Source organism: Phoenix dactylifera, chromosome 11 (assembly GCF_009389715.1).
Source record: "Phoenix dactylifera cultivar Barhee BC4 chromosome 11, palm_55x_up_171113_PBpolish2nd_filt_p, whole genome shotgun sequence".
Lineage (NCBI taxonomy): Eukaryota > Viridiplantae > Streptophyta > Magnoliopsida > Arecales > Arecaceae > Phoenix > Phoenix dactylifera.
In genome coordinates, this window is record NC_052402.1 from 11,128,783 (window position 1) to 11,156,252 (window position 27,470).

At 41.3% G+C, this 27,470-nt stretch overlaps 6 protein-coding genes across 7 annotated transcripts; 2 read left to right on the forward strand and 4 right to left on the reverse strand.

Annotated features, from left to right (window-relative positions):
- Window positions 1-2,543: 2,543 nt before the first annotated feature.
- LOC120112530 (E3 ubiquitin-protein ligase ZNRF3-like) lies at window positions 2,544-3,233 on the forward strand. The gene has a single exon (XM_039132097.1). The coding sequence runs from the start codon at window positions 2,544-2,546 to the stop codon at window positions 3,231-3,233; it is 690 nt and encodes a 229-aa protein (XP_038988025.1).
- Window positions 3,234-3,829: 596 nt separating this feature from the next.
- Window positions 3,830-6,550, reverse strand: LOC120112385 (seipin-1-like). The gene is made up of 2 exons (XM_039131592.1): window positions 6,291-6,550; window positions 3,830-4,570 (listed from the first exon to the last, which is right to left on the reverse strand). The coding sequence occupies exons 1-2, from the start codon at window positions 6,330-6,332 to the stop codon at window positions 4,184-4,186; spliced, it is 429 nt and encodes a 142-aa protein (XP_038987520.1). The 5' UTR covers window positions 6,333-6,550; the 3' UTR covers window positions 3,830-4,183.
- Window positions 6,551-7,666: 1,116 nt separating this feature from the next.
- Window positions 7,667-11,068, reverse strand: LOC120112386 (protein ACCELERATED CELL DEATH 6-like). 2 transcript variants are annotated; one of them, XM_039131594.1, is made up of 3 exons: window positions 9,241-11,068; window positions 8,513-9,039; window positions 7,667-8,094 (listed from the first exon to the last, which is right to left on the reverse strand). In XM_039131594.1, the coding sequence occupies exons 1-3, from the start codon at window positions 9,833-9,835 to the stop codon at window positions 7,819-7,821; spliced, it is 1,398 nt and encodes a 465-aa protein (XP_038987522.1). In that variant the 5' UTR covers window positions 9,836-11,068; the 3' UTR covers window positions 7,667-7,818. The 2 variants fall into 2 exon arrangements, with proteins under 2 accessions (XP_038987522.1, XP_038987521.1); XM_039131593.1 differs by having other exon boundaries at window positions 7,667-8,431.
- Window positions 11,069-14,409: 3,341 nt separating this feature from the next.
- Window positions 14,410-16,506, reverse strand: LOC120112387. The gene is made up of 2 exons (XM_039131595.1): window positions 15,968-16,506; window positions 14,410-14,472 (listed from the first exon to the last, which is right to left on the reverse strand). The coding sequence occupies exons 1-2, from the start codon at window positions 16,394-16,396 to the stop codon at window positions 14,458-14,460; spliced, it is 444 nt and encodes a 147-aa protein (XP_038987523.1). The 5' UTR covers window positions 16,397-16,506; the 3' UTR covers window positions 14,410-14,457.
- A 6,148-nt stretch (window positions 16,507-22,654) lies between these two features.
- On the forward strand, window positions 22,655-23,344 carry LOC120112531 (E3 ubiquitin-protein ligase ZNRF3-like). The gene has a single exon (XM_039132098.1). The coding sequence runs from the start codon at window positions 22,655-22,657 to the stop codon at window positions 23,342-23,344; it is 690 nt and encodes a 229-aa protein (XP_038988026.1).
- A 585-nt stretch (window positions 23,345-23,929) lies between these two features.
- Window positions 23,930-27,191, reverse strand: LOC103713257 (seipin-1). Its single transcript, XM_039131596.1, has 2 exons — window positions 26,528-27,191; window positions 23,930-24,748 (listed from the first exon to the last, which is right to left on the reverse strand). Exons 1-2 carry the CDS (start codon window positions 27,140-27,142, stop codon window positions 24,068-24,070), a joined length of 1,296 nt encoding a protein of 431 aa, XP_038987524.1. The 5' UTR covers window positions 27,143-27,191; the 3' UTR covers window positions 23,930-24,067.
- Window positions 27,192-27,470: the final 279 nt, after the last annotated feature.

Genomic DNA, 27,470 nt, shown 5'->3' on the forward strand with positions numbered 1-27,470 from the left:
CATTAGATTCTCCAGGAACACTATTCATTAAAATTTCTTGGCCAAGCTCATTTCTCAAAGAGATTTATATACAATATAGTTGGGTAAATGTAACAATTCTCTCCTTTACGCGAATTGAAGGAGCGTTATTAGTTTATTTGGGGAGAAGAACAGCAAAAAGCATCCAACCTTATAAAGTTTGCTTGACTAATCCACCTGCTCTAATTCAAACAAAACAAGATAAGCCACTCAGGATATAAGTTTTTACTACCAAGGGTTCGATTGCAAGTCCTAGCACAAGATAATGATGAAAGGAAAAGAACAAGTGGTCTATTATCTAATTAAAATTTTGAATATTGCTGAATCCGAATACACTATGATTGATTGAATACTGTTGAATGTTGAATGGCTTATAGGAAGAATTACAGAAAGTGTGATGGTCAGTGAATGTTGCTACTTGAGCATCTGAATGGAATTGTTAGAAGTAACAATGTCTGATGGTGTCATATTCACAACTTACACTAAACAAGGCCAACTAAAATTTTAACAGCACAAACAGATAATCGAAATGTAAAATGTCCAGCTCTACAAGAACATGCTCGCTGCTCGTTATAAATGCATGCACGTTAACACACAGAAGCTTCGTTACGTACAGAAGCTGATCAACCATAATAGGGTAAACACAGGCCAACTTAATCTAGCAAACTAGCAAATAATCTAGTTCTCATCCTCTGCTCACATATCAAATTCTTATCCAAAAAAAAACTTCAACAGACAATATAATAACAAACACATTCCAATTCAGAGCAAAAAACTAAGATCCATGTGAATACAAATATAAAAAATATTCATTACACCAAACCGACAAATGAAAAACCATGAAAAGCTCAAAATTCACTCAAAATAAAAAATATTTTCAAATGTCAAACACACCAATCCTATCGTCACATTCATCAGCTCCTCCTACAATCCAAAAATAGACCAAAAACTACAAAGAAAATAAATTCAGAGAGAGAAAGAAGTCGTACCCTAAAATTCTGCCACCTATTCTATTTAGTACTTCAGGTGCTTCTCTAGCGTATAATGTAAATCCCGTAGCGGATCAATTCCAACGAGCCTTTCAAACTAGTACTTTTTATAATCGACTCTATTGCTTCTTCAATAAACGCTGGTTCTTCGATCAAGTTTTGAATGACTTTCTAGTCGGATCGTTCCTGCGTTTCGGATATTCAGTCTCATTCGAAGCTTTAGACAAGGGTGCTATTGAGATATTGGGCCCTTATGGTATCTCGTACACATTCCCAACGATTGGCCGAACGAATAAGTCAACTTCAAAGTGGATCTATTGTGCGAAGAATGCGTTATGAACCGTGGCCGCCTGCCTGCTTTGGTTGGTGGGGATGACTCCTCCATTGTGGATAAACGGGAAACCCGACTCTACGGATCCGAGGAAAGGCTGCACAGCTTCCGTAAGGGCGTTAAGACCGGAGAGATTTTCTATCCTCTCTGTAGAAATCTCAGAGAGAGAGAGAGAGAGAGAGAGAGAGAGAGAGGACAGGACGGAGAGCAGAATTCTAAGCTCTCTTGTATATAAATACTTGACTGAAGAATTTAAAGGAATAAATGGGACTTCGTTTAGATTAATTAACAGATAGATTGGGAATGTGAGAGAGAGGAACGGAGTGGATGTGGGAGAACAACCATGGTCTTGTCCTCCTGCCGCTTGATCTCCTTGTAATTGCACAGAAATCAATCGAGCTCCTCAGGAATTTCTGATAGTTTTAGAATTTAAACCCAGCAAGTCCGCCAAAGACATGGGTCCCACTTCATTCAGATTAGGATTGCACTGCATCCGAATTTTTTACCAGGCAAAATCCGCCTAGGAGGCGCGACCCATTCTAAATCAGGATTCACCATCAGAGCACTGATTTTCCTCCGAGAGAGATCTCTCCAATTCAATGCGCAACGGTTTTCCAGTTGCTAATTTTCTTTTATATAAAAATTAGCTTTTATTGTGTTCCTTCTTTATTTAGCTTGCTTGATTCGAGTTAGACGAGGCATGGGTTTGCTATTTCCTACCCCAATTAGACTTGGATCTTATCTAAAGTCCAAACTCCAGGTTAGTTGGTTTCTTGTACTTCCTCCCTGATTTACTTTTATCCCAGCTAGCATTGCAACCGTCCGATGAGAATTTGGATAAAGTAAGCCGAGTGGAGTCCTACTCCGAGTACGGTTAGGATTATTAGAACGAACTCTTTCTGAGACCGAGACTGGACCGTCCGATCAGCCTCGGTCCAATCAGAACCATTCATTTACCTTCCGGAGAACTTGCGGCTTGCCGTTGAGGATAGAAATCCACGGTACGCTTGAAGAGCCGCGTCCCATTCGGATTAGGATTCGGTAAAATAGAAGCCGCAGCGCCTCTATTTATAATCCAGGGGAAACTCCTCTTCCCTCCCACGGAAAGCTTGGTTACTCGACTGCATCACCGGAAGAGACGAGGAGGAGGAGTAGTGAGAGAGAAAAGCAATAGCGATCGACTCTCCCAAACGACGATCTTGGCCATGGCGTTATATTTCGGCGACACTACTACGTACGTCAGTGCTTTGCTCAAGGGGAGAAATTTGGGAGCATCAGCAAGGCCCCTGGCCCCTGTGGAAGTCCACCTTCACGTCTACGAGTACATGGATGGAGGTCAAAGGTTGGCCTGCCGGCCCGAGTTCACTGATTTTTCCATGTATCTCGGCCACTTGGTGGATCTACGAGATCTTCGTCACATGATTCCTGAAATCCTTTTCCATACTTTCTACAACGATCTGGACACTCGGCGGTTCTGGGAGGAGAAGCTCATCGACTACGCTGCCGACGTAGGCCTAATCGCTTTCAATGCTGGTGTCCAAGAGCTGGAGCTAACCGTTGAGATACATATCCGCAACCTGGCTCGGCGGCTGCTCGAGGTGGAGCAGGAGATGGTTGAGCTGGCGATAAATGCTTCTGATGAAGAAATTGGACGTGGGGACTTTGGTGGCACGCCGGCGTCGGAGGCATCGATCAGGGAGCTGGAGGTGGTGAAGTACGATGGTGTTGGAGGTGAGTTTGAAGACAACGGGTGCTCGATTTGCTTGGAGGAGTTTGAGCTGGAGATGGAAGTGACGCGAATGCCTTGCAAGCATGTCTTCCATGGTGGCTGCCTCACCCAGTGGCTCGAGAAAAGTCATCTTTGCCCTCTCTGCCGTCAGGAGATACCCATCTAGTGCGAGCGTAGTTGGAAGGAGCTGATCTAAATTCTTTGTCGTCTATTGTTTTATTCGAAGGATTGGAGGTTTTGTGTGCTAGATATGGCTGGGCTTGGATTTCGATTACACGGTAGCTTTAATGTCTAGGTTGATAAGGATAAAATATGACTCTGTTATCAAATTTTTGGTTATTTTGATTGAATGGTTTCCATGTTTAATAGATATCAGAAGATTTATCCATTCTTTTTCAATGGTTGTCTCTCATACGCATATCTCCCTGCAGATGGCAAACTGGGACTTAGAACATATATTTTGCGACTACAGGGAGGAATCTCTTGCTTTCTTGCTTTTGAATCAGCGACAGTTTCATTTATAAAATGAAGCTGAAGGTTGTATGCAGCTTTTTTTTGTTTATTTTCTCCAGCAGTTCTTGATGTTGCAGAATCTATACATCTTTGTTGCTTGTGGGTAAGTGGACTTCCAATATGTCATAACTCTTTTTTAGTATATATTGGTGGATTATATGGTTGCGTCAAAGTTCTTTATCTTTAGTGCAGTTTGCTTTTTAATTACGTTTTGTGGAAGAGGAAAGATACTATAAATTCAGTAAAAAAGCCTTTTTTTAATAGAAAAATTAGCATTCGGTAAGGAACAATATTTACAAAAGCAACAACATTCAAGTGCAACTTGATCATGCACTTTTACACGCATAACATGTCTACTGAAGACTGTAGAACAACTTAACCACCAACACATTCCGAAGATTCGGAGGCTTCAAAGTCACCACAATCCTCAATAACTTCCCCTGTCCTTCCTACATTGCTTGAAGCTGAACCCTCAATAAGCCCTGGCAATTGCATCTCTTGCAATGGAGCCTTCCTCTTGCTGCTCTGCTCACGCTATCTCTTCATGATTTTAGGCACATCATCAAAGAGCTCCCCATCCTTTTTGTAGGTATCCATCATATCCTAACCAGCAATACTAATCAGAAGCATAATGTACATGTAAAGTGAAGTCCACACATAGAACGACCACTTCCAATTGTAAACCAATTCTTTTCCCCATGGGAGCTGAGAGGTCATGAAGATCTCTGCTGCATATAGTTGTGGTAGATCAGTTGTCCCAGCCCTCGGTTTTAACCTCACTCTAATTGCCTCAGTTCTCCGACCGGTTTCCTTATATCTCAGTACTTCCATGGTTACTTTCTGGCTCTCGGTGCATATCCCCATTAAAAGAGGGATTCCCATTAGACACGTCCGCATCAATCGAACAGGTAGGCTTCTGAACCTTAGCATGCATGGCTGGCTTGATGTTGTTATAGTGTCTCCATTAGGTGCAATAGCCTCTGCGGTTACCTGTCAAGGGATCCACAGTAATGGTGCGAGTATATATATAGAGGTTAATCAATTTACGAAGATAAAGTAAACTTAGTTTAAATACCTCAAAATAATCAATTTAAGTTGAAATCAATTCGTTATACCAAGTTGAAATGTAATTGGTTATCCGACAACACTAACACTAGGAACTGTTTTTTTATGCTTAATGCAAAGGAAAATTAAATGGAAGTGTTGGAAACAAACAAGCAATTGCTTTTTACGTGGTACCCAGGTAAATTGATAGATTGCTCCATAAGGGAGGAAACAACATCAAGTTGCATAATGTGCAAAGTCTTTGTTTTGCATAGAAAGTCATAGGGGAGAAGAAGGGTGGATGTTTGATCATCCCTCCCATAGGAAGGCAAACAATGGCCTACGCGCCCAGAGGGAAGTGACAAGAAGATTGAATGATTGAAATCTTGAACACCAATTATTAAATGAAAAGAGGCTGGGTAGATGGTTGTGATCTTGGAAATAGAAGAGGATTAGAAATTCAATCCTCTTCTGTTTTGTTTTCTGATTTTCTGCAGCTATGTATTTAGGGGAGGTTTTGGTTATAGGGTTTTAGACTTGCTTGATTGTACCACACCGTCTAAAGGGAGGTGGAGACTTGCTTGGATTAGTCATAATTTGTTTTGGGATGCTGGGTTTATCTCTTTTGGTTTCTTATTTACATTTCTTAAATAGAAACAGAGTGGAATTTTATCCTGTTCCCAACAGGACCGAGACAAACAATTAATAAGAGAAAGGTAGTGGATTAGATGGTTCTTAGAAAATAATGCTGGTGATATCATGATGATAGAGAGTTATCGGTAAGGTTAAGCTTTTGTTTTCAAGTAGTTCACAGTTGTATGCTTAACAAGATGAGTCTTTGAAATGAGCCAATTGCTTGCCCAGGGAGGATAGAACCAATGGTGAATGGAGCACTTAAAATTTAAAAAAAAATTATAGAACTTCAATCATCATGCAGAAAACCATCAAATAAAAATGAAATTGTGGTTTTTCACTTCTTCCTTTCTTATATTGACTTGATCTTTTCTCAGTTTGAGAGCTATTTTAAGCATTTTGGTGAGAATTCTTGTTGCTTTACAATAACCCCGACACAGAGATGAACTTCTTGTCATCATATATACTTTGATGTCTCTGTTTTAATATGTTTTCACCACATTGCCACTAGGGCAAACCCAAGGGTGAGTAAAATAATGTGCACAGTCACTGCACCGACATTAGAGAGGAGAATAAAAAAAGAAAGAAAAGACAAGAAAAGAAGAAGGGAGAAACAAATCAAGCACGCGTGCACCAAAAAAACAGAGCAGTTCACAGTAGGAGACCATGATCACACGTCCATCGTTCTGGAACAGTTCAATCAAAGACAAAATTTCGGACCTTGGAAGAAGGAAGAGGAATTGGATCGGGAAACTTTCGACTTTGAAACATTCATACAGCTAAAAATCAATAGAATCAACCAAAATATAAACTGCAGCGTCATTAACTATAAAAGCATTCAATCTATTCTCAGAACATAGTATTTAATCGAGTAAGAACAAGGAAGAGTCCTGCAAAAACCCATAATTCGAATAATAATTTAACCAATAAATATTTGCGAAAATCCAAAAATCAAGAATTCGTGGAATATTATTACAAGTGAATGGTTCTGTCCTAAATAAAATAAAATAAAAGGAGTAATGATTTAATTCACCTGAAACACACCAATCCGGCGATTATAATCGGACTTGGGCATGATGAGAACGAGCGAGACCCGGGCGGTATGGCCGGCGGGCACCGGCCTCCCCCTCCGCTTGGCGCCGCCAAGCGCGGCAACGGTGCTCGGGTGGGCCTCGGTATAGTTGAAGTGGAGCGGACGCCGCACGGATACGGGCTCCCCGACCCACAGCCGGACCAGGCCGACGCCTAGCAGAACGGCGGCGAATGTGACGGCGACAAAGACCACGACGTTAAGTTGAGTCCAAATAAATTATTGTCAAGCCAATATTGAGCTGCCCATGAGCAGCTCAAATCTTTCATAGGCCCATCTTCGGTGAGCATCGATGATAACACCACTGATCATAAGCATTGACACATCGACTGTAACAAACAAACTCAAGGTCTAGATCATCGGTAAGGGATACGTACTAGTATCTTTTTAACTCCAAATGATGATTATCATGATATAAAGTATAAACACGAGCAAAATCTAAAAATTAGCAAACTTTTTCCTTAGCAACCGCACTTTATATTAAAAGCAATAAAGAAAGAAAGAAGCTCCCGAAGCTCCCAAATTGTAAATCTAGAAGGTTGACACCGTTGCTATGAATTTTTCATATGTCACTTTGGATAATTTAGCAAGCATGGAGAACTGCACACAAATCAAGAAGTCACAAGGACATGTTATGTAACAACTCAGGACCTCACCCAAAATGGCTAGCCGGAAGTTACTAGCTATTTGGGTTCCTTGATTCTGTATAAATATCCAAGATCTACCTAGCGAATAACCGATGTGGGACTAAACACACGCCCGCATGGGTCCTCACATACTCTCCCCGTTCAAGTTCCGACGTCCTCGTCAGGCTAAGGATTCAAATTCATTCAAATCTAATCACAAATACAACGATCGGCTCATGGTTAGCCCCAATGAATCCGTGCTACAGTATCCCCTAGTCTACATAGATTATGGGCCGGGTCCGCTCTAATACCATTTGTAACAACCCAGGACCTCGCCCACAATGGCTAGCTGGAAGTTACTATTTGGATTCCTTGATCCTGTATAAATACCCAAGATCTATCTAGCGAATAACCGATATGGGACTGAACACACGCCCGCACGGGTCCTCACATGTTATGTCCTAGGGCGCAAGTCCATCTAATCCATCAATTTCTACTCGGACAATCAGAACTAAGTAAAGAACATCTACCATGGCTTACCTTAAACCAAATTATTTTGCATTTTTGTGTCACAACCGTGCAAGGCAACAGGTCAATTACTCAGGTCCCCCCCTAGTCCAATATTGTGAAGAGAGGACACCGACGGAAACCATGAAGTCATGATCAATCCCGGAGACGGATTTGGAGGGGAGGGAATGAAAAGATGGCGAGCGGCTTGTTAGTCTATTGATTCTTTTGAATAATTTGCAGGACAAGATAAATAGAAGAAAAAAAAAATCGTTACGATAACTTAAAACTAAATTTAGTTTCAAGTCTAACTTGATAAATATCGAATTCAGTACAAGCTATTCTCGATAGCTAGACCTGTTCGAGGAGATCCGGGCGAAACGTCCCACCATAACGAAGACGGAGCTTGCAGAGCGGCCACATAGCCAAGATATAGGTGAGGAAGGGAAGGGCACAACACGGCAAAGAAATAAGGATAGCAAGCCACAAGTTTCCTGGTGCAAGCACTGCGAACATCGCGGATGCAAATGCCACAGACATGGCCGCAATTGCACACCACAACAGCTTCCTTGTGGATGCTCTGTAGTGGAGCAAGAAGTCGATGTCTTCCCATCCTGCAAATATACAAAGAAAAGAAACGGCGAGTGAGGCGACCATAGCAATGGTGTCCGATATCAAGAACGCCTTAAAGGCTGCTTTCTTTGCTAGAATTGGCAAGCCTTCGTCAGGGCCCTCGTCGCTGCTAAACCCTCCAGGCATCGTGAAGGCCGCGGCGAAGGTGACCGTGGCAATGAGGATGGCCGTCAACGAGGTGTTCTGGGTGTATCTTTGAGTTAGAGATTGGATCTGACAGATTGCTTCCCGGGCTATTCTTTTTTCGGCCGTATGCCATATGTCACCTACAGCCAGGCCGGGGACGGTGGCATGAAGCAACAGCGTATACGCCTCATTCCGCATGGCGTTGCGATATGCTTAATCCAGTCAGTCGTAATTCGGAGGATCATAATTAAGAAAACAGACCCAAGGAGTTACCCATTTCAAAGTTTTTGCAGGTTCCACTCGATCAAAGAAGATGTCGAGAGCACTAAATCTCCCCTTCAAGGCCGCACGGTCCACCCTTTCATAAGCCAACAAAGCTCGAAGTATTTCCGGATTGCAAGTCTCCGCAGCCAAATGCAAGGGAGCGCTCCCGTCGTCATCTGGCTGGTTGAGCAATCCATGAAGCGCAGGTGTCTTTAGGATGTACTTAACAAAATCCACCTGCCCTTCAATTATCGCCAGATGAAGTGCATTCCGGCCCTGTCTATCAACTAAAAAACCAGAGTCTGGGCAGTGGCGAATGAGCTCTTCGGCTATGCGTACATAGCCTAGCCGAGCAGCATAATGAAAGGCCGAGAACTGTTGATTCATAATGTATGCAAGAGAGGGATCAAACCTTAGATGCAACCGCAACATCTCCAGTTTATTGCCCACTGCTGCGTGAACGAGTGCGATAGTCCCATGGTCGTTCTGAGCTTTGGCGAGCTCTGGCCTCTCTCTCAACAATGTTTCCACTATGCCTACCAGTAAAGATTAAAACAAAACAAAATCAGGAATGCATGCAGTACTCTCGGGGAAAAAAAGAAATAGGAACGCACTGGTGCTAAGACATGAAATGCGTGCAGAAGATTTAGTTTGTCGAAGTGGCTTCTGCAGAGAATTAATAGTTGTCAAAAAGTAGGCAACTGACATAGAAGGAATAGAAGTAGTAGAGAAATTACCTGAATGCTCGGAAATAGTAGCAGCATGCAGAGCAGTGTGGCCATAGTAGCCTCCATGATTAGATGAAGGAATTTGCACCAATGCTGTGACAGCATCAGCTAAACCTCTATAGGCTGCAATGTACATTGGCGACTCATGGTTGCTGTCAATCAATTCTGACTGCTTGGGCTCCGCCTGCAGCAGCTCCAGCGCTAAGCTGCTGTGGCCATGCCGCAAGGCATGGTGCAGAGCAGTGTTTCCCTTCTTATCCGTTGTCATCATCATCTGTTTTAGAGGGTCGCCTCCCTCTATATCGCCGCCACTACGAAGCACCTGCGTTGCAACCTGAATAAAAAAAGTGGCCATAGAGTGATGACCAGCCATAGCAGCGATGTGCAATGGAGTCTCTCCATTTGAGTTTGTGGCCAAAAGGAGGGGTGGGCTGCTCAGACAGAGCTCTTTTGCAAATTGCTCGTGCTCATATATCACCGCAAAGTGAAGGGCTGTGTTATTTAGTGGAGTTTTGCCAAGAAGGATTTTGGGACTTTCTCTAACCAACTGATTAAGGACGGCAACATTGCCGGACACCGCTGCATCGAGCAATCTGGTATCCATGTGTTGTGTATGCCTAATTGTTGCTCTAAGTATGGCTACCGGGTAGTATTAATAATAATACAGAGAACTTGATTCTAAATAATTGAGTTGACTCCAAGGGTATATTTTTAATATCTTTTTATTTTTCAACTAGGCATTTGTTATTTTACGCAGCTTCAAAATATTCACTTTCCATTTTGACTGCTAAGTTTGGACATCTCCTATCTCATTTCCCAATTTGTTAATACCAATTATTTAACGCTAATCATTAGACAATTTATTTTTTAAACCTAAATGATCTGGGTCCAACAACTACAACGCACAATTATTGCCACATAAATATATCTATTTGCAAATAATTTACATTAAAGCGGGTTGCCATTACTCTAGCAGCTGATCTACTCTACCTTCGCCCGACGGACTGAAGAGATGCATAGATGTCCAGCTGGGGCCCGCAACGAAGGAGAGCGGGAAGTTTCGTGGGGGCCACACCACCAACGTGTACCGCACGTTTTGCGATCTCGCCGTAAGAAACACGGCCTCTCGAGGGGGGTTTCCTGAAAGGTGGGCACGGGGGAGACCTTGACCCCAGCTGTGAGTGGTGCCACTTGTCACCGTAAGAAACACAGTCCCTTTTGTTTGTCGTTTATATAACGTGGGGTGGGTTATTTTACGGAGACCTTGACCTCCTCTCGTGGCCCGAGTCTTCCTACGTTGCGACCACGGGGCCAGCGGTCGAGTGGTGCCGCTTTCATTAGGTAGGGGTGGGTTATTTTACGGAGACCTTGACCTCCTCTTTGTTGCTACCGCGGGGCCAGCGGTCGAGTACGCTGTGGGCATCTTCCGAGCTCTTCCGATGCCGGGCCTTCACGGCCTGTCCTGTCGAGCTAATGTCACTAAAGAGAGGGCATCTTCAGTAAGTATTATAATATTTGAGGGCCAAGTTGTAACATTGAAAACAACAAAAGATTGACCCGTTAGTTTAAAATTGAATGGCCGTGATCTGTGAAACAGGGATGCAGCTCAGTGGTGAAGCGTTTATGGGACCTAACCAACTTTGTCTCCACAAAATTTTGAGGGAAGTTTCTCACTTTTCCCATCTTTACCTTAAAAAAGAAAGGTTTATGGGAACCTCGTCCTCGAGGACATCTCGGACAGGTTTATATGCATGCATAAATTTTTTGTTCATAAACAATTACGATCTTTGAATTTTACTAAAATATTCTAATCATCTAGCTAACTTTTCATTAAAAAAATAAACATGATGAAAAATAAAATAGAAAGAAAATCACCATTAAGTTATAGTTATAATCGCTAAATCTTTTCAGCTCTATGTTGCTTGTCCTACATTATGTACGGGCACGAGTCTACAATTTATTTGTATGTTTAGAAAAGCATTGCCACATTTCAATATATAAATCGAAATTGAGCTACAATTTCAGTCTTCTATTTTGGAGTTCTTCATTCTGCATTATACGTGGTTCTATGCTAGGTTCAATCTGTAGAGAGCATAGCAACAAAATAATTATAGTAATTTTTAATCAGGAGATAATAAAAAAAATTTATCCGTCCAACTACTCGGATAATATTGCAGTGGTATGGACGGTGATATTTAGATTAGTATTTGTATCTTGATCCCAGCATGATCCAAAAGCTAATGTAGAATGGTCTGAACACCATCAGTGGGGTATGGAGCATGGCATAGGATGCTGAAAGCTTAAAAAAGAAATGTTGAAGAATTGTAGCCAAATCCATCTTAGCTTCCGCGCTTTGAATTTTCGATGCCTTGGAAACTGCTTCAGAAACATCTCGAGATTGAATTAGACGGTATTTTCAACCCAAAAATTCCACATCATGGTGTATAAAAGTACAGATAACATAAGCTGCACTTCGGTGAAAGGTAAGACTTCCTGGTTTTATTTCCTTGTAAACTTTTTGTATAAACATAATCTTCCGGTATATAATCTAAGAATCTCGTAAAGAACCATGGTCACTTGTAAAACAAATTTGAAAAATAACATGAGTTTTGATAAAAAAACAAACTGTGATAACAATTAAAGGAAAACTACCCCGAGGTAACGATAGTTTCACCATGTGAGATACCGCGAGGCTAAGCTAACGACGTTATAAGCTAATGGAGAGATTCATTTATTAGTAGAGTTGGAAATGGGCTTAAGCTGGCCCAAGAACCATCAAGTAGACCCTAAATCCACAGGATAATGTAATCTATTTTTCTATTGCAGTCTATTATTTCAGAAAACCAAGAATGAGGATCTCAAAAAAAAATTTCCATTGCACCGATTTTTCTTCACCTTCTCTTTTGTTGCATTACTCACTCTTTCTACGGGCTTACAAAGATATTGGCAGATGACTTATTGAAATCTAAATAATTGTTGGTTTGGATATTTGATCTACATGTCCATCTTGTACATAAGCTAAAAAACTATAGAGAGATAGAACCACACTTATACCCTACGGAGTGGGCTAGAATACAACACTCATATTCTGTGGAGTGAGGCAGAATACCGCATTTATATCCTGCGGTGGGCCAGAATCAATAATAGGCAGAGTGCCAATGCATAACCCCCAACTGACAGGGTTCAGAACATAGTTTGATTGAGAGTTCAAAACTGATATACATCTAATTTTTTTTAATAAAATAATAGATGTATCATAATCCAATTAAAATATGCATATACGACGTAAGAAAAATAGTAAATAATTTAACAATAGCCCAAAAATATTACTCTAATTTACGCATATTTTTTTTCTTCAAATCACCACCCCGTAAAGAATGGCTACGGGCATCTTGCAAGTCATATCTTTTTCGCAAACAGGAACAGGCATAACACCAGTTTCTTGAGCAAGATTACAACTGTCATACCATTAGAAGAAAAATGAGATTGTATTATATATTAATTATTTGTGAGCGAAGAAGCAATTCTATGATGAGACGATACATACATTAGTTTTCTCGTGGAATTTCACAGAAACAAGGATGCTGAAACTATTAGAGTGATTGCAGATATGAGCTGGATGGGATTTTCCCAACAGCCTCAATTATAACAAGATTTTTTTTTTAGATGATAGACCATCCTCAGGTAGGCTAAATTTGATTTGGATTATCAGAAATTTGACTGGTCAGATACAGTTGACTGCTAGGGATACCGTCAGAATTCTGTGGTCTTTGTTAGGCCTTTGAGAAAGTATCAAATGGCTGCACAAGCATTCTGGGACCAAGTCTATCTGGGTGGAAAGTAAATAAAATTGTTAATGAAAGAACCAGAGAATCATCAGCTATGAGGGATGGGAGATTTTCCCTTGAAACACAATATCCTCTCTCCTCCCTTCTACAGTTTAGATTATGCCATATGTACCAAAAGGCCTGTCAACCAGCTAACTTTGCTAGTGGCTGTAGCCTTACAGTGCAGCCAGCCTACAAGTGCCCTCTGCAGCTAGATAGGAAATCTAAGAAATGACAGCATAACAGAATGGTAATACGAAGTATGTAAACCAAAAACTCATCTAGACAACTTGATTTGGTCCTACACTTAATATATTACCCATCACCAAAAAATTTACCTAAATCGGAAACATTTTATTAGGGATAAAATGCAAATAATGATGACAGAACATTAGGCTGTCTTATCTGAAAACTTAAGGTGCGGAGGTTGAACAGTATTCCTTCAACAGCATAGACCAGCAACAGGGAGAAGAAACATGATATAAGCATGAATATATAATCAGTCCATTATGACACAGCTAAAAAGCAATGGCCACCTCTGCAAGTTAAGCCATTAACTGATTGCTTGATATTTTCAAATAGCCTCAGTCTTCCATCAATTAAATAAAAGTTACACGTATATCATTTCAACATTACTCTAATTCTGAAATCTAAATCATGTCAACACTGCACCGTCACAATAAAAACAATTGGATGAAATCTCAAAGCAGCTACTGCAGGGGTATTAGTTTCTAGGTTCCAAAAGTAGGGGACAAGGGTATAGAAGTGTAGCAAGCCCCATCTCCTCTTTAATAGCTTGTGCTCAATAGTCCATACTGATGTTACAACTAATGTTTGGAGCAGGAAAAGAAACAATTTCTGAATGCAGGATATTTACAATTTCACCAACTTATATATAACATTTTGCACAATTAAACTGCAGTGTCTCCAAGTACAAATTCTGAAACTAAGTTTCACATGGCACTAGGTATACTACAGTTCCTAAAGCAAGTTCAGTGAATTTTGTAACACTTATATCTACTAAACAATGAACATACACACACACACTACTCATATATCTGATAACAGCAATTTCTAATGTGTCATATAAGATATGATCAATGTAAGAGTCTCCGTTGAAAGATTTAGAATGTGAAATGAATAAAGCTTTCTGATTATCAAAGTGAACTACTTAATAGGTATACTGATAAAGAAGAGGAAAAGAAAAAGACCTTCCTTGTGCCAGTGGAATTTATATATAGGTAAATTGGCTTTTCTGCGTCCTCATATTGAAGATAAAGGAATTCTGCTAGCATCAGCTCTGTCACTGATGGAACAAGAGACATACCCAAGTATACGATTCGGTTTCTGGACAAGTAAGATGCTAGATCTGGAGGTGGTTGCTCCCACGCACTTCCTCTCAAGAAGGGACAACCTGTTGACAGATGAACACAAACCACGAAGAAACTATAATCAATTGATCAACTATAAGCAGTCAATCATTACATGTTACATGAGAACTTGATCCTAGTTAATTTGATGCTGAAACAACAATTATATAACAGTTGCTATATGCATGGACTGTATAGTGCTCGACACCAAGTTGTGATAGGCCAACAATCAAGAGAAGTATCCTACTCTACTGTCATAAATGAACAACTAATTTAATCCTATGTTCATCATGTGCTAAAGCCTATCAAATTAAGAAACCCCATTGAGCCTAGGAAATATGATCTAGTCCCCAATGATTGAGGTGCCAGCGCATAACAAACTATAATGTGAATTTCATAATTTATCAGCTAGGTATGGGCATAATTCAGCAGTTTGTATGCTGTAAACTGCATATTAGTCTATGCCACCCAAAGTGGTCCAGAACAATGTAGTCAAAGGTTGCTGTAAAGGGGCCTAGGCAGTTTGGCTACATGCTTGCGCAGCTCCAATCCATAAGAGCCTACTAGCTTTAGGGGCCCCAGGCAGCAAAGCCAACCAGTCGTGTAGATCAGCACCTAGGCAGTTGCTTGGGCGCCCAAGAGCCACTAGGTGCTTTTGTATCCAGTTTGGCAGTCAGCCACTACTTATGACAATCTATTTCTTTTGACTTTAAAATGATGATATGTTATCCTTTTGCCACAATTGTGCTCCCTACAAGTTAGATTCTAAATGGTATCAAAAACAGGACTAAGGGGAGCAAGTATCAATTAACTTATACGCGTACGCTCTCTTCTTTACAAAACACACCATCTCAATACTCTTTAGATAATGTTAAGAGAAATAGATAAACTAAAAGTATCAGCCTATTTTTCCAAATACTCAATTGATTAAGCAATCAAAAACACCCATTATACACTCCTTCCATCTCATACCAGTCATGTACCGCTTTCCCTGTTTAGATGGTTAATGCATTAATGGGATGCTATAAGCACCTTACCATGAGATCAGTGCATACCTTTTCCAAACATATGCACAATTTTACAAGCTGCCGTTTGGAAACTTTGGGATACGTATGTAAGACGGTGATTACAATATTCTACATGAAATGAATTACTATGTAAACTTCACATTAGGCCTCTGCCTAGGATCACTGCTTAGAACTGACTTGTATATGGTGAATTAAATTGATTAAGAATATGAGACTCAAGTTCTACTTTTCAAAGCTCGTATCAATATAACTTCCAAGGATACAATATCGTGCATCAGCGAGAATAGAGAAGCACCAAAAGGCGTTTCTTTATGCAAACAGTGTCTGCCTAAAAAACATTCCTTTGTGCAAAACGAGCTCAAACACGAAATCTCAAAAGCCAGAACTTCAATAACATAAAAGAAATTAAAAACAATTAGAGTTTAAGTTTGAAAAGCCACCCACAGTACACTCCAAAACCCTAGAAAAAAAAATAAAAGGAGAACGCAGAAGGCCACTGTGCGTAGATTACCATGGGAACGACGCCCCTCTTGCCTCGGCGGCCGGATGGACACGAGCTTAAATAGGGGATCCACAACTTCTGACCGGAGAACTCGCCGGAGACGCTTCCTCCGACAAAAGGAGCGACAAAGGCGCTGCTAAGAGAGGATGCTCTCGGAGAAGCTCCGGGAGAAGGGGTGAGGGCGGCCTTGAATCGGGCCCTCGTGCCCCGAGTGTGGGTGGGAGGAGAGGAGAGTATCCGCGCATCCAGGGAGAAGCGCGAGGGGCAGAAACCCACCTCCATGGCTCGCCGAGTGGGAGTGACCGCCGGGCGCCGTGCGTGGCGGAGAAGGGCTTTATTAGTTGGAGAGAGGAATTCGGGGAGGATGGGAAGCAGGGAGTCGATCGGCCCCAAAACTTTGCGCCTTGGAGGGGAGCCGGGATCCTCTGCGGGGCACATTTTGCACCGCAGAGATTTATACACCCCTTGGTGGCCGCCATGTCATCCGCTTGGGGAGACCGACGGTCGGGAGAGGGTGAAGGGGGACAGGTGATGGCGTGGTGAAAACAGATAGGATGCCTAAAAGAACACTTTTAGCGCGTTTGGTTCGGAATGAAATAGTAACGGATTTTAAAGGACTAATGTTTGAAAATTATGTATAATTTTTATTATATTTTTAATAAAAATTAGATCTTTGATGCTAGAGAATTTTTTTGAAAAAAATAAAATTATTTTAATTTTCGGCTCACGAAAAAAAAAAAGTAATTTTTTTTATATTTTTCATGAAATTTTTTTTTCATGAAACGTAAAAATTATATTCCTAAGAAAATACAAATTTTTTGTCCCTCTTCTTTGACACCAATGTACTTGGATTTGTGGTATCAAATTCATTGTAGAGTGAATAAAGCAACAAGTAAGATGCCTTCTCTCTTCCTTTTCCGTATAAGAAGCTGCTTTTTTTTATTTTATTTAAGAAGAAAAAATGATTTAGAGAAGTCTTTAGTTTACAAGAATACACTTAGGCTTATGTAATGCCGGCTTTGCAACTTACCTTTCAACTTGACTCCCAGCCGCCATATATTGTACCTAGGGATGCAATTAAGCTGAGCCAAGTTGAGTAGCTAGAGTTTCAGACTCGACTCGATTCAAAATACTAGAACTCGAAACTTGTCACCTGCCCCATAAATTTAAATTTATTCATGAATTAACTCCATCTTACGGTCAAACTCACTTTGCCAGATGGATTCAAAAACTGTGAGGCCCAATAGTTCCACATCGGAAAGACTCGTTCTAGAGCCTGGGCATATGAGGCGAGTGTCTCCAAATCCTGCATACGCGTTTTGAAAGGAAAACAAAATCGGAGAGGGATGAAGGACGCTTGCGTGAAGCTCCGGAACTGGACAATATCTGGCAAGGGAGCCCCGTGTTTCCCTCCTCATGTGAACCCACGTGGGCACTGAGTGCCTCATGTGCCCCACAGAGGAGGGGGCGTGATATTTGATATCAGAATCGATGACGGCTATTGTCCGATGGTGGAAAGGGTGTGAGACCCAATAGTCCCATATTGGAAAGACTCGTTCCAAAGTCTGGGCATATGAGGCGGGTGTCTCCAAATCCTGCAGACGTGTTTTGGAAGAAAAACAAAACCAAGGAGGGGATGAAGGACGCTTGCATGAAGCTCTGGACCGGACAATATCTGACAGAGGAGCTACGTGTTTCTCCCCTCATGTGGCCCCCATGTGGGCATTGGGTGCCTCACGTGCCCTGCAGGCGGGGGTGTGACAAAAACTTAGAATGCTTTTGAGGACACATCGAGTCAAAGCAGTTGATATTTCACCGCATAAAAATGTAGGAACCCAATATACAGAATATTTTTGTTGGATTTTTCAAAGAGATATCAGACAGTGTTGGGGGCCTTCAAGTTGAAATAAGATTTCCTTGTCTTTTGCGACTTGTCTTAGTTATCTGGAGTGTTTACTGCTCTCTTTATTAAGGAAAGTTGTTCTGTTCTCTTAATCAGTTCTTAGTAATGCATATGAGCTATGTCGGGGAGCTGTATGAAAACACAACTCAAAACAAAAACTGGTTGAACACTAAGTTGTGGTTGGAATTTGAAGACTAAAAGATTATTGTTATTGCAAGGCAAGCTCTGAGTACCACAAAAATTTCGGAGTTGTGATTGAAAACCGGATTATTCTGAATATTTTATTCTATTCATTAACTCCAGAGAAATTGGTTCAATGGACTAAAACTGTTATGCTGAATACTGCAGAAACAAATAGCCTTCTTCTCTGGCAAAGAAACACATGCGAGTAATTTTTTCAAACAGAACATTATCCGTAACCACAGATGACCATCTTTTTTCTGAGAGTCGCAGAGCTAAAAATGAGTACCACTTTCATTCAAAAGAAAATGAAATTGTAGATCTCAGGTCGCTTGTTGATATATATTTCTAACTTCGCAGTCGATTAGATAGACAACTAAGGGAACCTAAAACATATACTCACAATGTTCAGCGGTTCAAACCATCACAATTGGGTCTATTTTTTTCGAAGACTTATAATACCTGTGCTGCAAAGTAGAAAGAGTTTACATTCTTTTTTTTTCTTTTTTTTTTTTGGTAGAAAACGGCATTAATATTACTCTAACGTGAGTACAACTTGCCAAATCAAAAAAAAGAAGCTGAAACAGAGGACTAGGTATATCCGCTACACCCGCCTATATGAACTCTCCAGCGCACCGAGCAACAAAAGAGGCGACCCAGTCCACCGCACTGTTCATCTCCCGGTAAACATAAGCTGCGTGAAAGGAACCTATCCCCTCAACTAGTCTACCGGTCTTACGAAGCAGCGGGTGGCCGTCGCCAGATCGATCTATCCCCCGAAGCCAATCAATAACCATGGCTGAATCCCCCTTGAGACATATTCTGTTAGCCCTGAGGACCCTCCTAGTATAAGAGATGCCCTTCCAGGTGGCCTGGAGCTCCACCTCAATGACAGTCTAGCTAGTCGTGCTCGCCCACCAGCTGCAAAAAGTTTACATTCTTCAATCACCTCTTCCGTCGATATCCCAGTGTTTTTTGAGTTTCCTTGTTCTTTTGAATTGGCTTCCATCATCAAGCTCAACAAGTCATCATTAGTGGCTCCACCAATTTCTGCAGCCTTCTTTCTTTTCTCGATAATATACTATACTATACTATACTATAGTATTATATACTATATTGTACTTGTTTTCTAATAAAGGCTGGGTGGCTCTGTCTCCTTCATCAAAAAAAAAAAAAAATGGTATTGTAGAATTTAACAATATCCCCTATTTTATTAGCAATTCAGTGATCTCTTTTGATTCCTCAAAATTACTATTCCTCCGTGTCTCGTTTCTTTTTTGCTTTTTGAATGATATAAATAAGCTGGTTAGACTCAAATTCATTTTTTTGATGAAGTTTAGACATCTAGCTAAAAGATTATGATTTTGGATTGTAGAATCTAATGATCTCCTCTAACTCCGCAAAGTTTTTAGTCCTCTCGCGCCATTTTTGTTTACTTTTTATCCCACAAAGGACAGTTGGTTAGATATCCAAGGAATTGTTAGCAACGCTGGTCTCATGTGAACAAACCGTGATTAATATAGAGCTTTCCTACTTCTCACACGTGCAGCCTCGACAGTGTTAATCCAATAGGGAGCAAGGGAAGAAATAGACGTTAGCTGCATATGTTTTTTATTTTCATTATTATTGTTTATATTTCTGTGTTAAAATAGTGCTGCTGTTTTATTGTTGTTTAGATTTCTATGTTAAAATGGTATAGAATATGCTAGTATAGTATATTATAATATATAGTATATACTTATATAGTACAGTATATACTAGTATATTATAGTATAGTATAGTATATTCTAGTATAGTAGTATATACTAGTACAGTATAAACTAGTTTGAATTGGATTCCATCATCAAACTCAACAAGTCACCCCCAGTGGCTGTACCAATTTCTGCAGCCTTCTCTCTTTTCCCGATTACGTTTAAAAGTGCTCAAACTTCTCTATGAATTTCTTTTGTTTGATGTTCTTTGGTGAGGCAGTAACATGCATTAACAGGCAACGATGGCATACCTAATACCACTATTCACACAATTATGTGATATGAAATGGAACTTTGGACAAATGTAATTGCAAGAGTACTGATTCTCCAGGAACACTATTCATTAAAATTTCTTGGCCAAGCTCATTTCTCAAAGAGATTTATATACAATATAGTTGGGTAAATGTAACAATTCTCTCCTTTACGCGAATTGAAGGAGCGTTATTAGTTTATTTGGGGAGAAGAACAGCAAAAAGCATCCAACCTTATAAAGTTTGCTTGACTAATCCACCTGCTCTAATTCAAACAAAACAAGATAAGCCACTCAGGATATAAGTTTTTACTACCAAGGGTTCGATTGCAAGTCCTAGCACAAGATAATGATGAAAGGAAAAGAACAAGTGGTCTATTATCTAATTAAAATTTTGAATATTGCTGAATCCGAATACACTATGATTGATTGAATACTGTTGAATGTTGAATGGCTTATAGGAAGAATTACAGAAAGTGTGATGGTCAGTGAATGTTGCTACTTGAGCATCTGAATGGAATTGTTAGAAGTAACAATGTCTGATGGTGTCATATTCACAACTTACACTAAACAAGGCCAACTAAAATTTTAACAGCACAAACAGATAATCGAAATGTAAAATGTCCAGCTCTACAAGAACATGCTCGCTGCTCGTTATAAATGCATGCACGTTAACACACAGAAGCTTCGTTACGTACAGAAGCTGATCAACCATAATAGGGTAAACACAGGCCAACTTAATCTAGCAAACTAGCAAATAATCTAGTTCTCATCCTCTGCTCACATATCAAATTCTTATCCAAAAAAAAAACTTCAACAGACAATATAATAACAAACACATTCCAATTCAGAGCAAAAAACTAAGATCCATGTGAATACAAATATAAAAAATATTCATTACACCAAACCGACAAATGGAAAACCATGAAAAGCTCAAAATTCACTCAAAATAAAAAATATTTTCAAATTTCAAACACACCAATCCTATCGTCACGTTCATCAGCTCCTCCTACAATCCAAAAATAGACCAAAAACTACAAAGAAAATAAATTCAGAGAGAGAAAGAAGTCGTACCCTAAAATTCTGCCACCTATTCTATTTAGTACTTCAGGTGCTTCTCTAGCGTATAATGTAAATCCCGTAGCGGATCAATTCCAACGAGCCTTTCAAACTAGTACTTTTTATAATCGACTCTATTGCTTCTTCAATAAACGCTGGTTCTTCGATCAAGTTTTGAATGACTTTCTAGTCGGATCGTTCCTGCGTTTCGGATATTCAGTCTCATTCGAAGCTTTAGACAAGGGTGCTATTGAGATATTGGGCCCTTATGGTATCTCGTACACATTCCAACGATTGGCCGAGCGAATAAGTCAACTTCAAAGTGGATCTATTGTGCGAAGAATGCGTTATGAACCGTGGCCGCCTGCCTGCTTTGGTTGGTGGGGATGACTCCTCCATTGTGGATAAACAGGAAACCCGACTCTACGGATCCGAGGAAAGGCTGCACAGCTTCCGTAAGGGCGTTAAGACCGGAGAGATTTTCTATCCTCTCTGTAGAAATCTCAGAGAGAGAGAGAGAGAGAGAGAGAGAGAGAGAGAGGACAGGACGGAGAGCAGAATACTAAGCTCTCTTGTATATAAATACTTGACTGAAGAATTTAAAGGAATAAATGGGACTTCGTTTAGATTAATTAACAGATAGATTGGGAATGTGAGAGAGAGGAACGGAGTGGATGTGGGAGAACAACCATGGTCTTGTCCTCCTGCCGCTTGATCTCCTTGTAATTGCACAGAAATCAATCGAGCTCCTCAGGAATTTCTGATAGTTTTAGAATTTAAACCCAGCAAGTCCGCCAAAGACATGGGTCCCACTTCATTCAGATTAGGATTGCACTGCATCCGAATTTTTTACCAGGCAAAATCCGCCTAGGAGGCGCGACCCATTCTAAATCAGGATTCACCATCAGAGCACTGATTTTCCTCCGAGAGAGATCTCTCCAATTCAATGCGCAACGGTTTTCCAGTTGCTAATTTTCTTTTTATATAAAAATTAGCTTTTATTGTGTTCCTTCTTTATTTAGCTTGCTTGATTCGAGTTAGACGAGGCATGGGTTTGCTATTTCCTACCCCAATTAGACTTGGATCTTATCTAAAGTCCAAACTCCAGGTTAGTTGGTTTCTTGTACTTCCTCCCTGATTTACTTTTATCCCAGCTAGCATTGCAACCGTCCGATGAGAATTTGGATAAAGTAAGCCGAGTGGAGTCCTACTCCGAGTACGGTTAGGATTATTAGAACGAACTCTTTCTGAGACCGAGACTGGACCGTCCGATCAGCCTCGGTCCAATCAGAACCATTCATTTACCTTCCGGAGAACTTGCGGCTTGCCGTTGAGGATAGAAATCCACGGTACGCTTGAAGAGCCGCGTCCCATTCGGATTAGGATTCGGTAAAATAGAAGCCGCAGCGCCTCTATTTATAATCCAGGGGAAACTCCTCTTCCCTCCCACGGAAAGCTTGGTTACTCGACTGCATCACCGGAAGAGACGAGGAGGAGGAGTAGTGAGAGAGAAAAGCAATAGCGATCGACTCTCCCAAACGACGATCTTGGCCATGGCGTTATATTTCGGCGACACTACTACGTACGTCAGTGCTTTGCTCAAGGGGAGAAATTTGGGAGCATCAGCAAGGCCCCTGGCCCCTGTGGAAGTCCACCTTCACGTCTACGAGTACATGGATGGAGGTCAAAGGTTGGCCTGCCGGCCCGAGTTCACTGATTTTTCCATGTATCTCGGCCACTTGGTGGATCTACGAGATCTTCGTCACATGATTCCTGAAATCCTTTTCCATACTTTCTACAACGATCTGGACACTCGGCGGTTCTGGGAGGAGAAGCTCATCGACTACGCTGCCGACGTAGGCCTAATCGCTTTCAATGCTGGTGTCCAAGAGCTGGAGCTAACCGTTGAGATACATATCCGCAACCTGGCTCGGCGGCTGCTCGAGGTGGAGCAGGAGATGGTTGAGCTGGCGATAAATGCTTCTGATGAAGAAATTGGACGTGGGGACTTTGGTGGCACGCCGGCGTCGGAGGCATCGATCAGGGAGCTGGAGGTGGTGAAGTACGATGGTGTTGGAGGTGAGTTTGAAGACAACGGGTGCTCGATTTGCTTGGAGGAGTTTGAGCTGGAGATGGAAGTGACGCGAATGCCTTGCAAGCATGTCTTCCATGGTGGCTGCCTCACCCAGTGGCTCGAGAAAAGTCATCTTTGCCCTCTCTGCCGTCAGGAGATACCCATCTAGTGCGAGCGTAGTTGGAAGGAGCTGATCTAAATTCTTTGTCGTCTATTGTTTTATTCGAAGGATTGGAGGTTTTGTGTGCTAGATATGGCTGGGCTTGGATTTCGATTACACGGTAGCTTTAATGTCTAGGTTGATAAGGATAAAATATGACTCTGTTATCAAATTTTTGGTTATTTTGATTGAATGGTTTCCACGTTTAATAGATATCAGAAGATTTATCCATTCTTTTTCAATGGTTGTCTCTCATACGCATATCTCCCTGCAGATGGCAAACTGGGACTTAGAACATATATTTTGCTACTACAGGAAGGAATCTCTTGCTTTCTTGCTTTTGAATCAGCGACAGTTTCATTTATAAAATGAAGCTGAAGGTTGTATGCAGCTTTTTTTTGTTTATTTTCTCCAGCAGTTCTTGATGTTGCAGAATCTATACATCTTTGTTGCTTGTGGGTAAGTGGACTTCCAATATGTCATAACTCTTTTTTAGTATATATTGGTGGATTATAAGGTTGCGTCAAAGTTCTTTATCTTTAGTGCACTTTGCTTTATTAATTACATTTTGTGGAAGAGGAAAGATACTATAAATTCAGTAAAGAAGCCTTTTTTTAATAGAAAAATTAGCATTCGGTAAGGAACAATATTTACAAAAGGAACAACATTCAAGTGCAACTTGATCATCTACTTTTACACACATAACATGTCTACTGAAGATTGTAGAACAACTTAACCACCAACACATTCCGAAGATTCGGAGGCTTCAAAGTCACCACAATCCTCAATAACTTCCCCTGTCCCTCCTACATTGCTTGAAGCTGAACCCTCAATAAGCTCTGGCAATTGCATCTCTCGTAATGGAGCCTTCCTCTTGCTCCTCCGCTCACGCCATCTCTTCAAGATTTTAGGCATATCATCAGAGATCTCCCCATCCTTTTTGTAGGTATCCATCATATCCTCCTCACCTTCGGAAGGTCGGTCGGCTGCAAAACTTTCATGCCTTGTAAGAGAGAATGGTTTGAACCAGCAATAGCAGAGAATCAGAAGCATAATGTACATGTAAAGTGAAGTCCACACATAGAACGACCACTTCCAATTGTAAACCAATTCTTTTCCCCATGGGAGCTGAGAGGTCATGAAGATCTCTGCTGCATATAGTTGTGGTAGATCAGTTGTTCCAGCCCTCGGTTTTAACCTCACTCTAATTGCCTCAGTTCTCCGACCGGTTTCCTTATATCTCAGTACTTCCATGGTTACTTTCTGGCTCTCGGTGCATATCCCCATTAAAAGAGGGATTCCCATTAGACACGTCCGCATCAATCGAACAGGTAGGCTTCTGAACCTTAGCATGCATGGCTGGCTTGATGTTGTTATAGTGTCTCCATTAGGTGCAATAGCCTCTGCGGTTACCTGTCAAGGGATCCACAGTAATGGTGCGAGTATATATATAGAGGTCAATCAATTTACGAAGATAAAGTAAACTTAGTTTAAATACCTCAAAATAATCAATTTAAGTTGAAATCAATTCGTTATACCAAGTTGAAATGTAATTGGTTATCCGACAACACTAACACTAGGAACTGTTTTTTTATGCTTAATGCAAAGGAAAATTAAATGGAAGTGTTGGAAACAAACAAGCAATTGCTTTTTACGTGGTACCCAGGTAAATTGATAGATTGCTCCGTAAGGGAGGAAACAACATCAAGTTGCATAATGTGCAAAGTCTTTGTTTTGCATAGAAAGTCATAGGGGAGAAGAAGGGTGGATGTTTGATCACCCCTCCCATAGGAAGGCAAACAATGGCTTAGTGCCCAGAGGGAAGTGACAAGAAGATTGAATGATTGAAATCTTGAACTAGGCATCGACATGTGCAGTGCAGGACCAATTATTAAATGAAAAGAGGTTGGGTGGATGGTTGTGATCTTGGAAATAGAAGGGGATTAGAAATTCAATCCTCTTCTGTTTTGTTTTCTGATTTTTCTGCAGCTATGTATTTAGGGGAGGTTTTGGTTATAGGGTTTTAGACTTGCTTGATTGTACCACACCATCTAAAGGGAGGTGGAGACTTGCTTGGATTAGTCATAATTTGTTTTGGGATGCTGGGTTCATCTCTTTTGGTTTCTTATTTACCTTTTTTCTTAAATAGAAACAGAATGGAATTTTATCCTGTTTCCAACAGGACCGAGACAAACAATTAATAAGAGAAAGGTAGTGGATTAGATGGTTCTTAGAAAATAATGCTGGTGATATCATGATGATAGAGAGTTATCGGAAAGGTTAAGCTTTTGTTTTCAAGTAGTTCACAGTTGTATGCCGTAGAGAGACTTTTGAATTTCGAGGTACCATTACGAGCTCAATATATACACGAGTGTTATTCCGTGAAATAACTTGAATTTCAAATCATTCACTTGCTTCAACTACTCGGATGTGGGAGCATTTAACAAGATGAGTCTTTGAAATGAGCCAATTGCTTGCCCAGGGAGGATAGAACCAAAGGTGAATGGAGCACTTAAAATTTTTAAAAAATTATAGAATTTCAATCATCATGCAGAAAACCATCAAATAAAAATGAAATTGTGCTTTTTCACTTCTTCCTTTCTTATATTGACTTGATCTTTTCTCAGTTTGAGAGCTATTTTAAGCATTTTGGTAAGAATTCTTGTTGCTTTGGAATAACCCCGACACAGAGATGAACTTCTTGTCATCATATATACTTTTTTGATGTCTCTGTTTTAATATGTTTTCACCACATTGCCACTGAGGCAAACCCAAGGGTGAGTAAAATAATGTGCACAGACACTGCAGCGACATTAGAGAGGAGAAAAAAAAAAAGAAAGAAAAGACAAGAAAAGAAGAAGAGAGAAACAAATCAAGCATGCGTTTACCAAAAAAAGAGAGCAGTTCACAGTAGGTGTCCATCATTCTGGAACAGTTTAATCAGAGACAAAATTTCAGACCTTGGAAGAAGGAAGAGGAATTGGATCTGAAAACTTTCGAGTTTGAAACAATCATACAGCTGAAAATCAATAGAATCAACCAAAATATAAACTGCAGGGTCATTAACTATAAAAGTTTTCAATCTATTCTCGGAACAGAGTATTTAATCGAGTAAGAACAAGGAGTATTACTACAAATGAATATTTCTGTCCTAAATAAAATAAAATATAAAAGAGTAATGATTTAATTCACCTGAAACACACCAATCCAGCGATTATAATCGGACTCGGGCATGATGAGCACGAGCGAGGCCCGGGCGGTATGGCCGGCGGGCACCGGCCTCCCCCTCCGCTCGGCGCCGCCAAGCGCGGCGACGGCGCTCGGGTGGGCCTCGGTATAGTCGAAGTGGAGGGGCTGCCGCACCGACACGGGCTCCCCGACCCACAGCCGGACCAGGCCGACACCTAGCAGAATGGCGGCGAATGCGACGGCGACAAGGACCACGGCGGCTCTGGCAGCCCCGAGGAGGCCTGCGGCGAGGCGGCGGAGGAGGGCGGCGCCGCTGCGGGCGGCGCGGATAGGGGCGGCCTTGGAGTCCTCGTGGAGGGCGATGATGGGGGCGGCAAGGGATAGAAGGGCGGAGAAGATGAGCTCCGCTTGGGCAGCCGCCGCCCGGACGAGCCACCCAGCCGGTTCGGAGAGCACGAGGAGGAGGTCGCCGTCGTCAGGTTCGCGCTTCTTTTCGTCTGCTCTGTTTCCGGGAGGAGGAGGGGAGGAGGCGGCGGTGGTGGGGATGGAGGCGGCGGTGGTGGGGATGGAGGCGACGTGGGGGCGGTGGCGCTTCCGGTGGTGGGTTTCTGGATCCATTGCAGCAAAGCTTTGTCTTCGCTCTTGCTTGCTCTTCTAACGCTTTGGTTTGTTTGGTGACGAAGCTGGCGACGAGGGGGGGTGGTGCTGTGGGCTCGTAACTTTGGTTACTTTTTCTGGGCTGTGGACAAGTGGCAGGCAGCGCAGAGCTTTGCTCGCATGTGTCATTAGTTCACCATGTGAGTTTATCACCTTGTGAAAACCTCCAACCCAATTTAAGGCTAAACAAATCAGGCTTGAACCAGTAAAATATATTTGAAATTTTATTGTCAGGTCTCTTTTCCTTTTTTTTTTTTTTTGGTAGAATTCCTCATGAATTATCCTCTGA

Coding starts and splice junctions, on each gene's coding strand:
- LOC120112531 (XM_039132098.1), top strand. CDS start 22,655: ATGGCGTTATATTTCGGCGACACTACTACGTACGTCAGTGCTTTGCTC.
- LOC120112530 (XM_039132097.1), top strand. CDS start 2,544: ATGGCGTTATATTTCGGCGACACTACTACGTACGTCAGTGCTTTGCTC.
- LOC103713257 (XM_039131596.1), bottom strand. CDS start 27,142: ATGGATCCAGAAACCCACCACCGGAAGCGCCACCGCCCCCACGTCGCC. Junction 24,749..26,527: donor GCTGGATTGGTGTGTTTCAG/GTGAATTAAATC, acceptor ATCCCTTGACAG/GTAACCGCAGAGGCTATTGC.
- LOC120112387 (XM_039131595.1), bottom strand. CDS start 16,396: ATGTGCCCCGCAGAGGATCCCGGCTCCCCTCCAAGGCGCAAAGTTTTG.
- LOC120112386 (XM_039131593.1), bottom strand. CDS start 9,835: ATGGATACCAGATTGCTCGATGCAGCGGTGTCCGGCAATGTTGCCGTC. Junction 9,040..9,240: donor TACTATTTCCGAGCATTCAG/GTAATTTCTCTA, acceptor CTTTACTGGTAG/GCATAGTGGAAACATTGTTG. Junction 8,432..8,512: donor CTGCAAAAACTTTGAAATGG/GTAACTCCTTGG, acceptor AACGCCATGCGG/AATGAGGCGTATACGCTGTT.
- LOC120112385 (XM_039131592.1), bottom strand. CDS start 6,332: ATGCCCAAGTCCGATTATAATCGCCGGATTGGTGTGTTTCAG. Junction 4,571..6,290: donor GCCGGATTGGTGTGTTTCAG/GTGAATTAAATC, acceptor ATCCCTTGACAG/GTAACCGCAGAGGCTATTGC.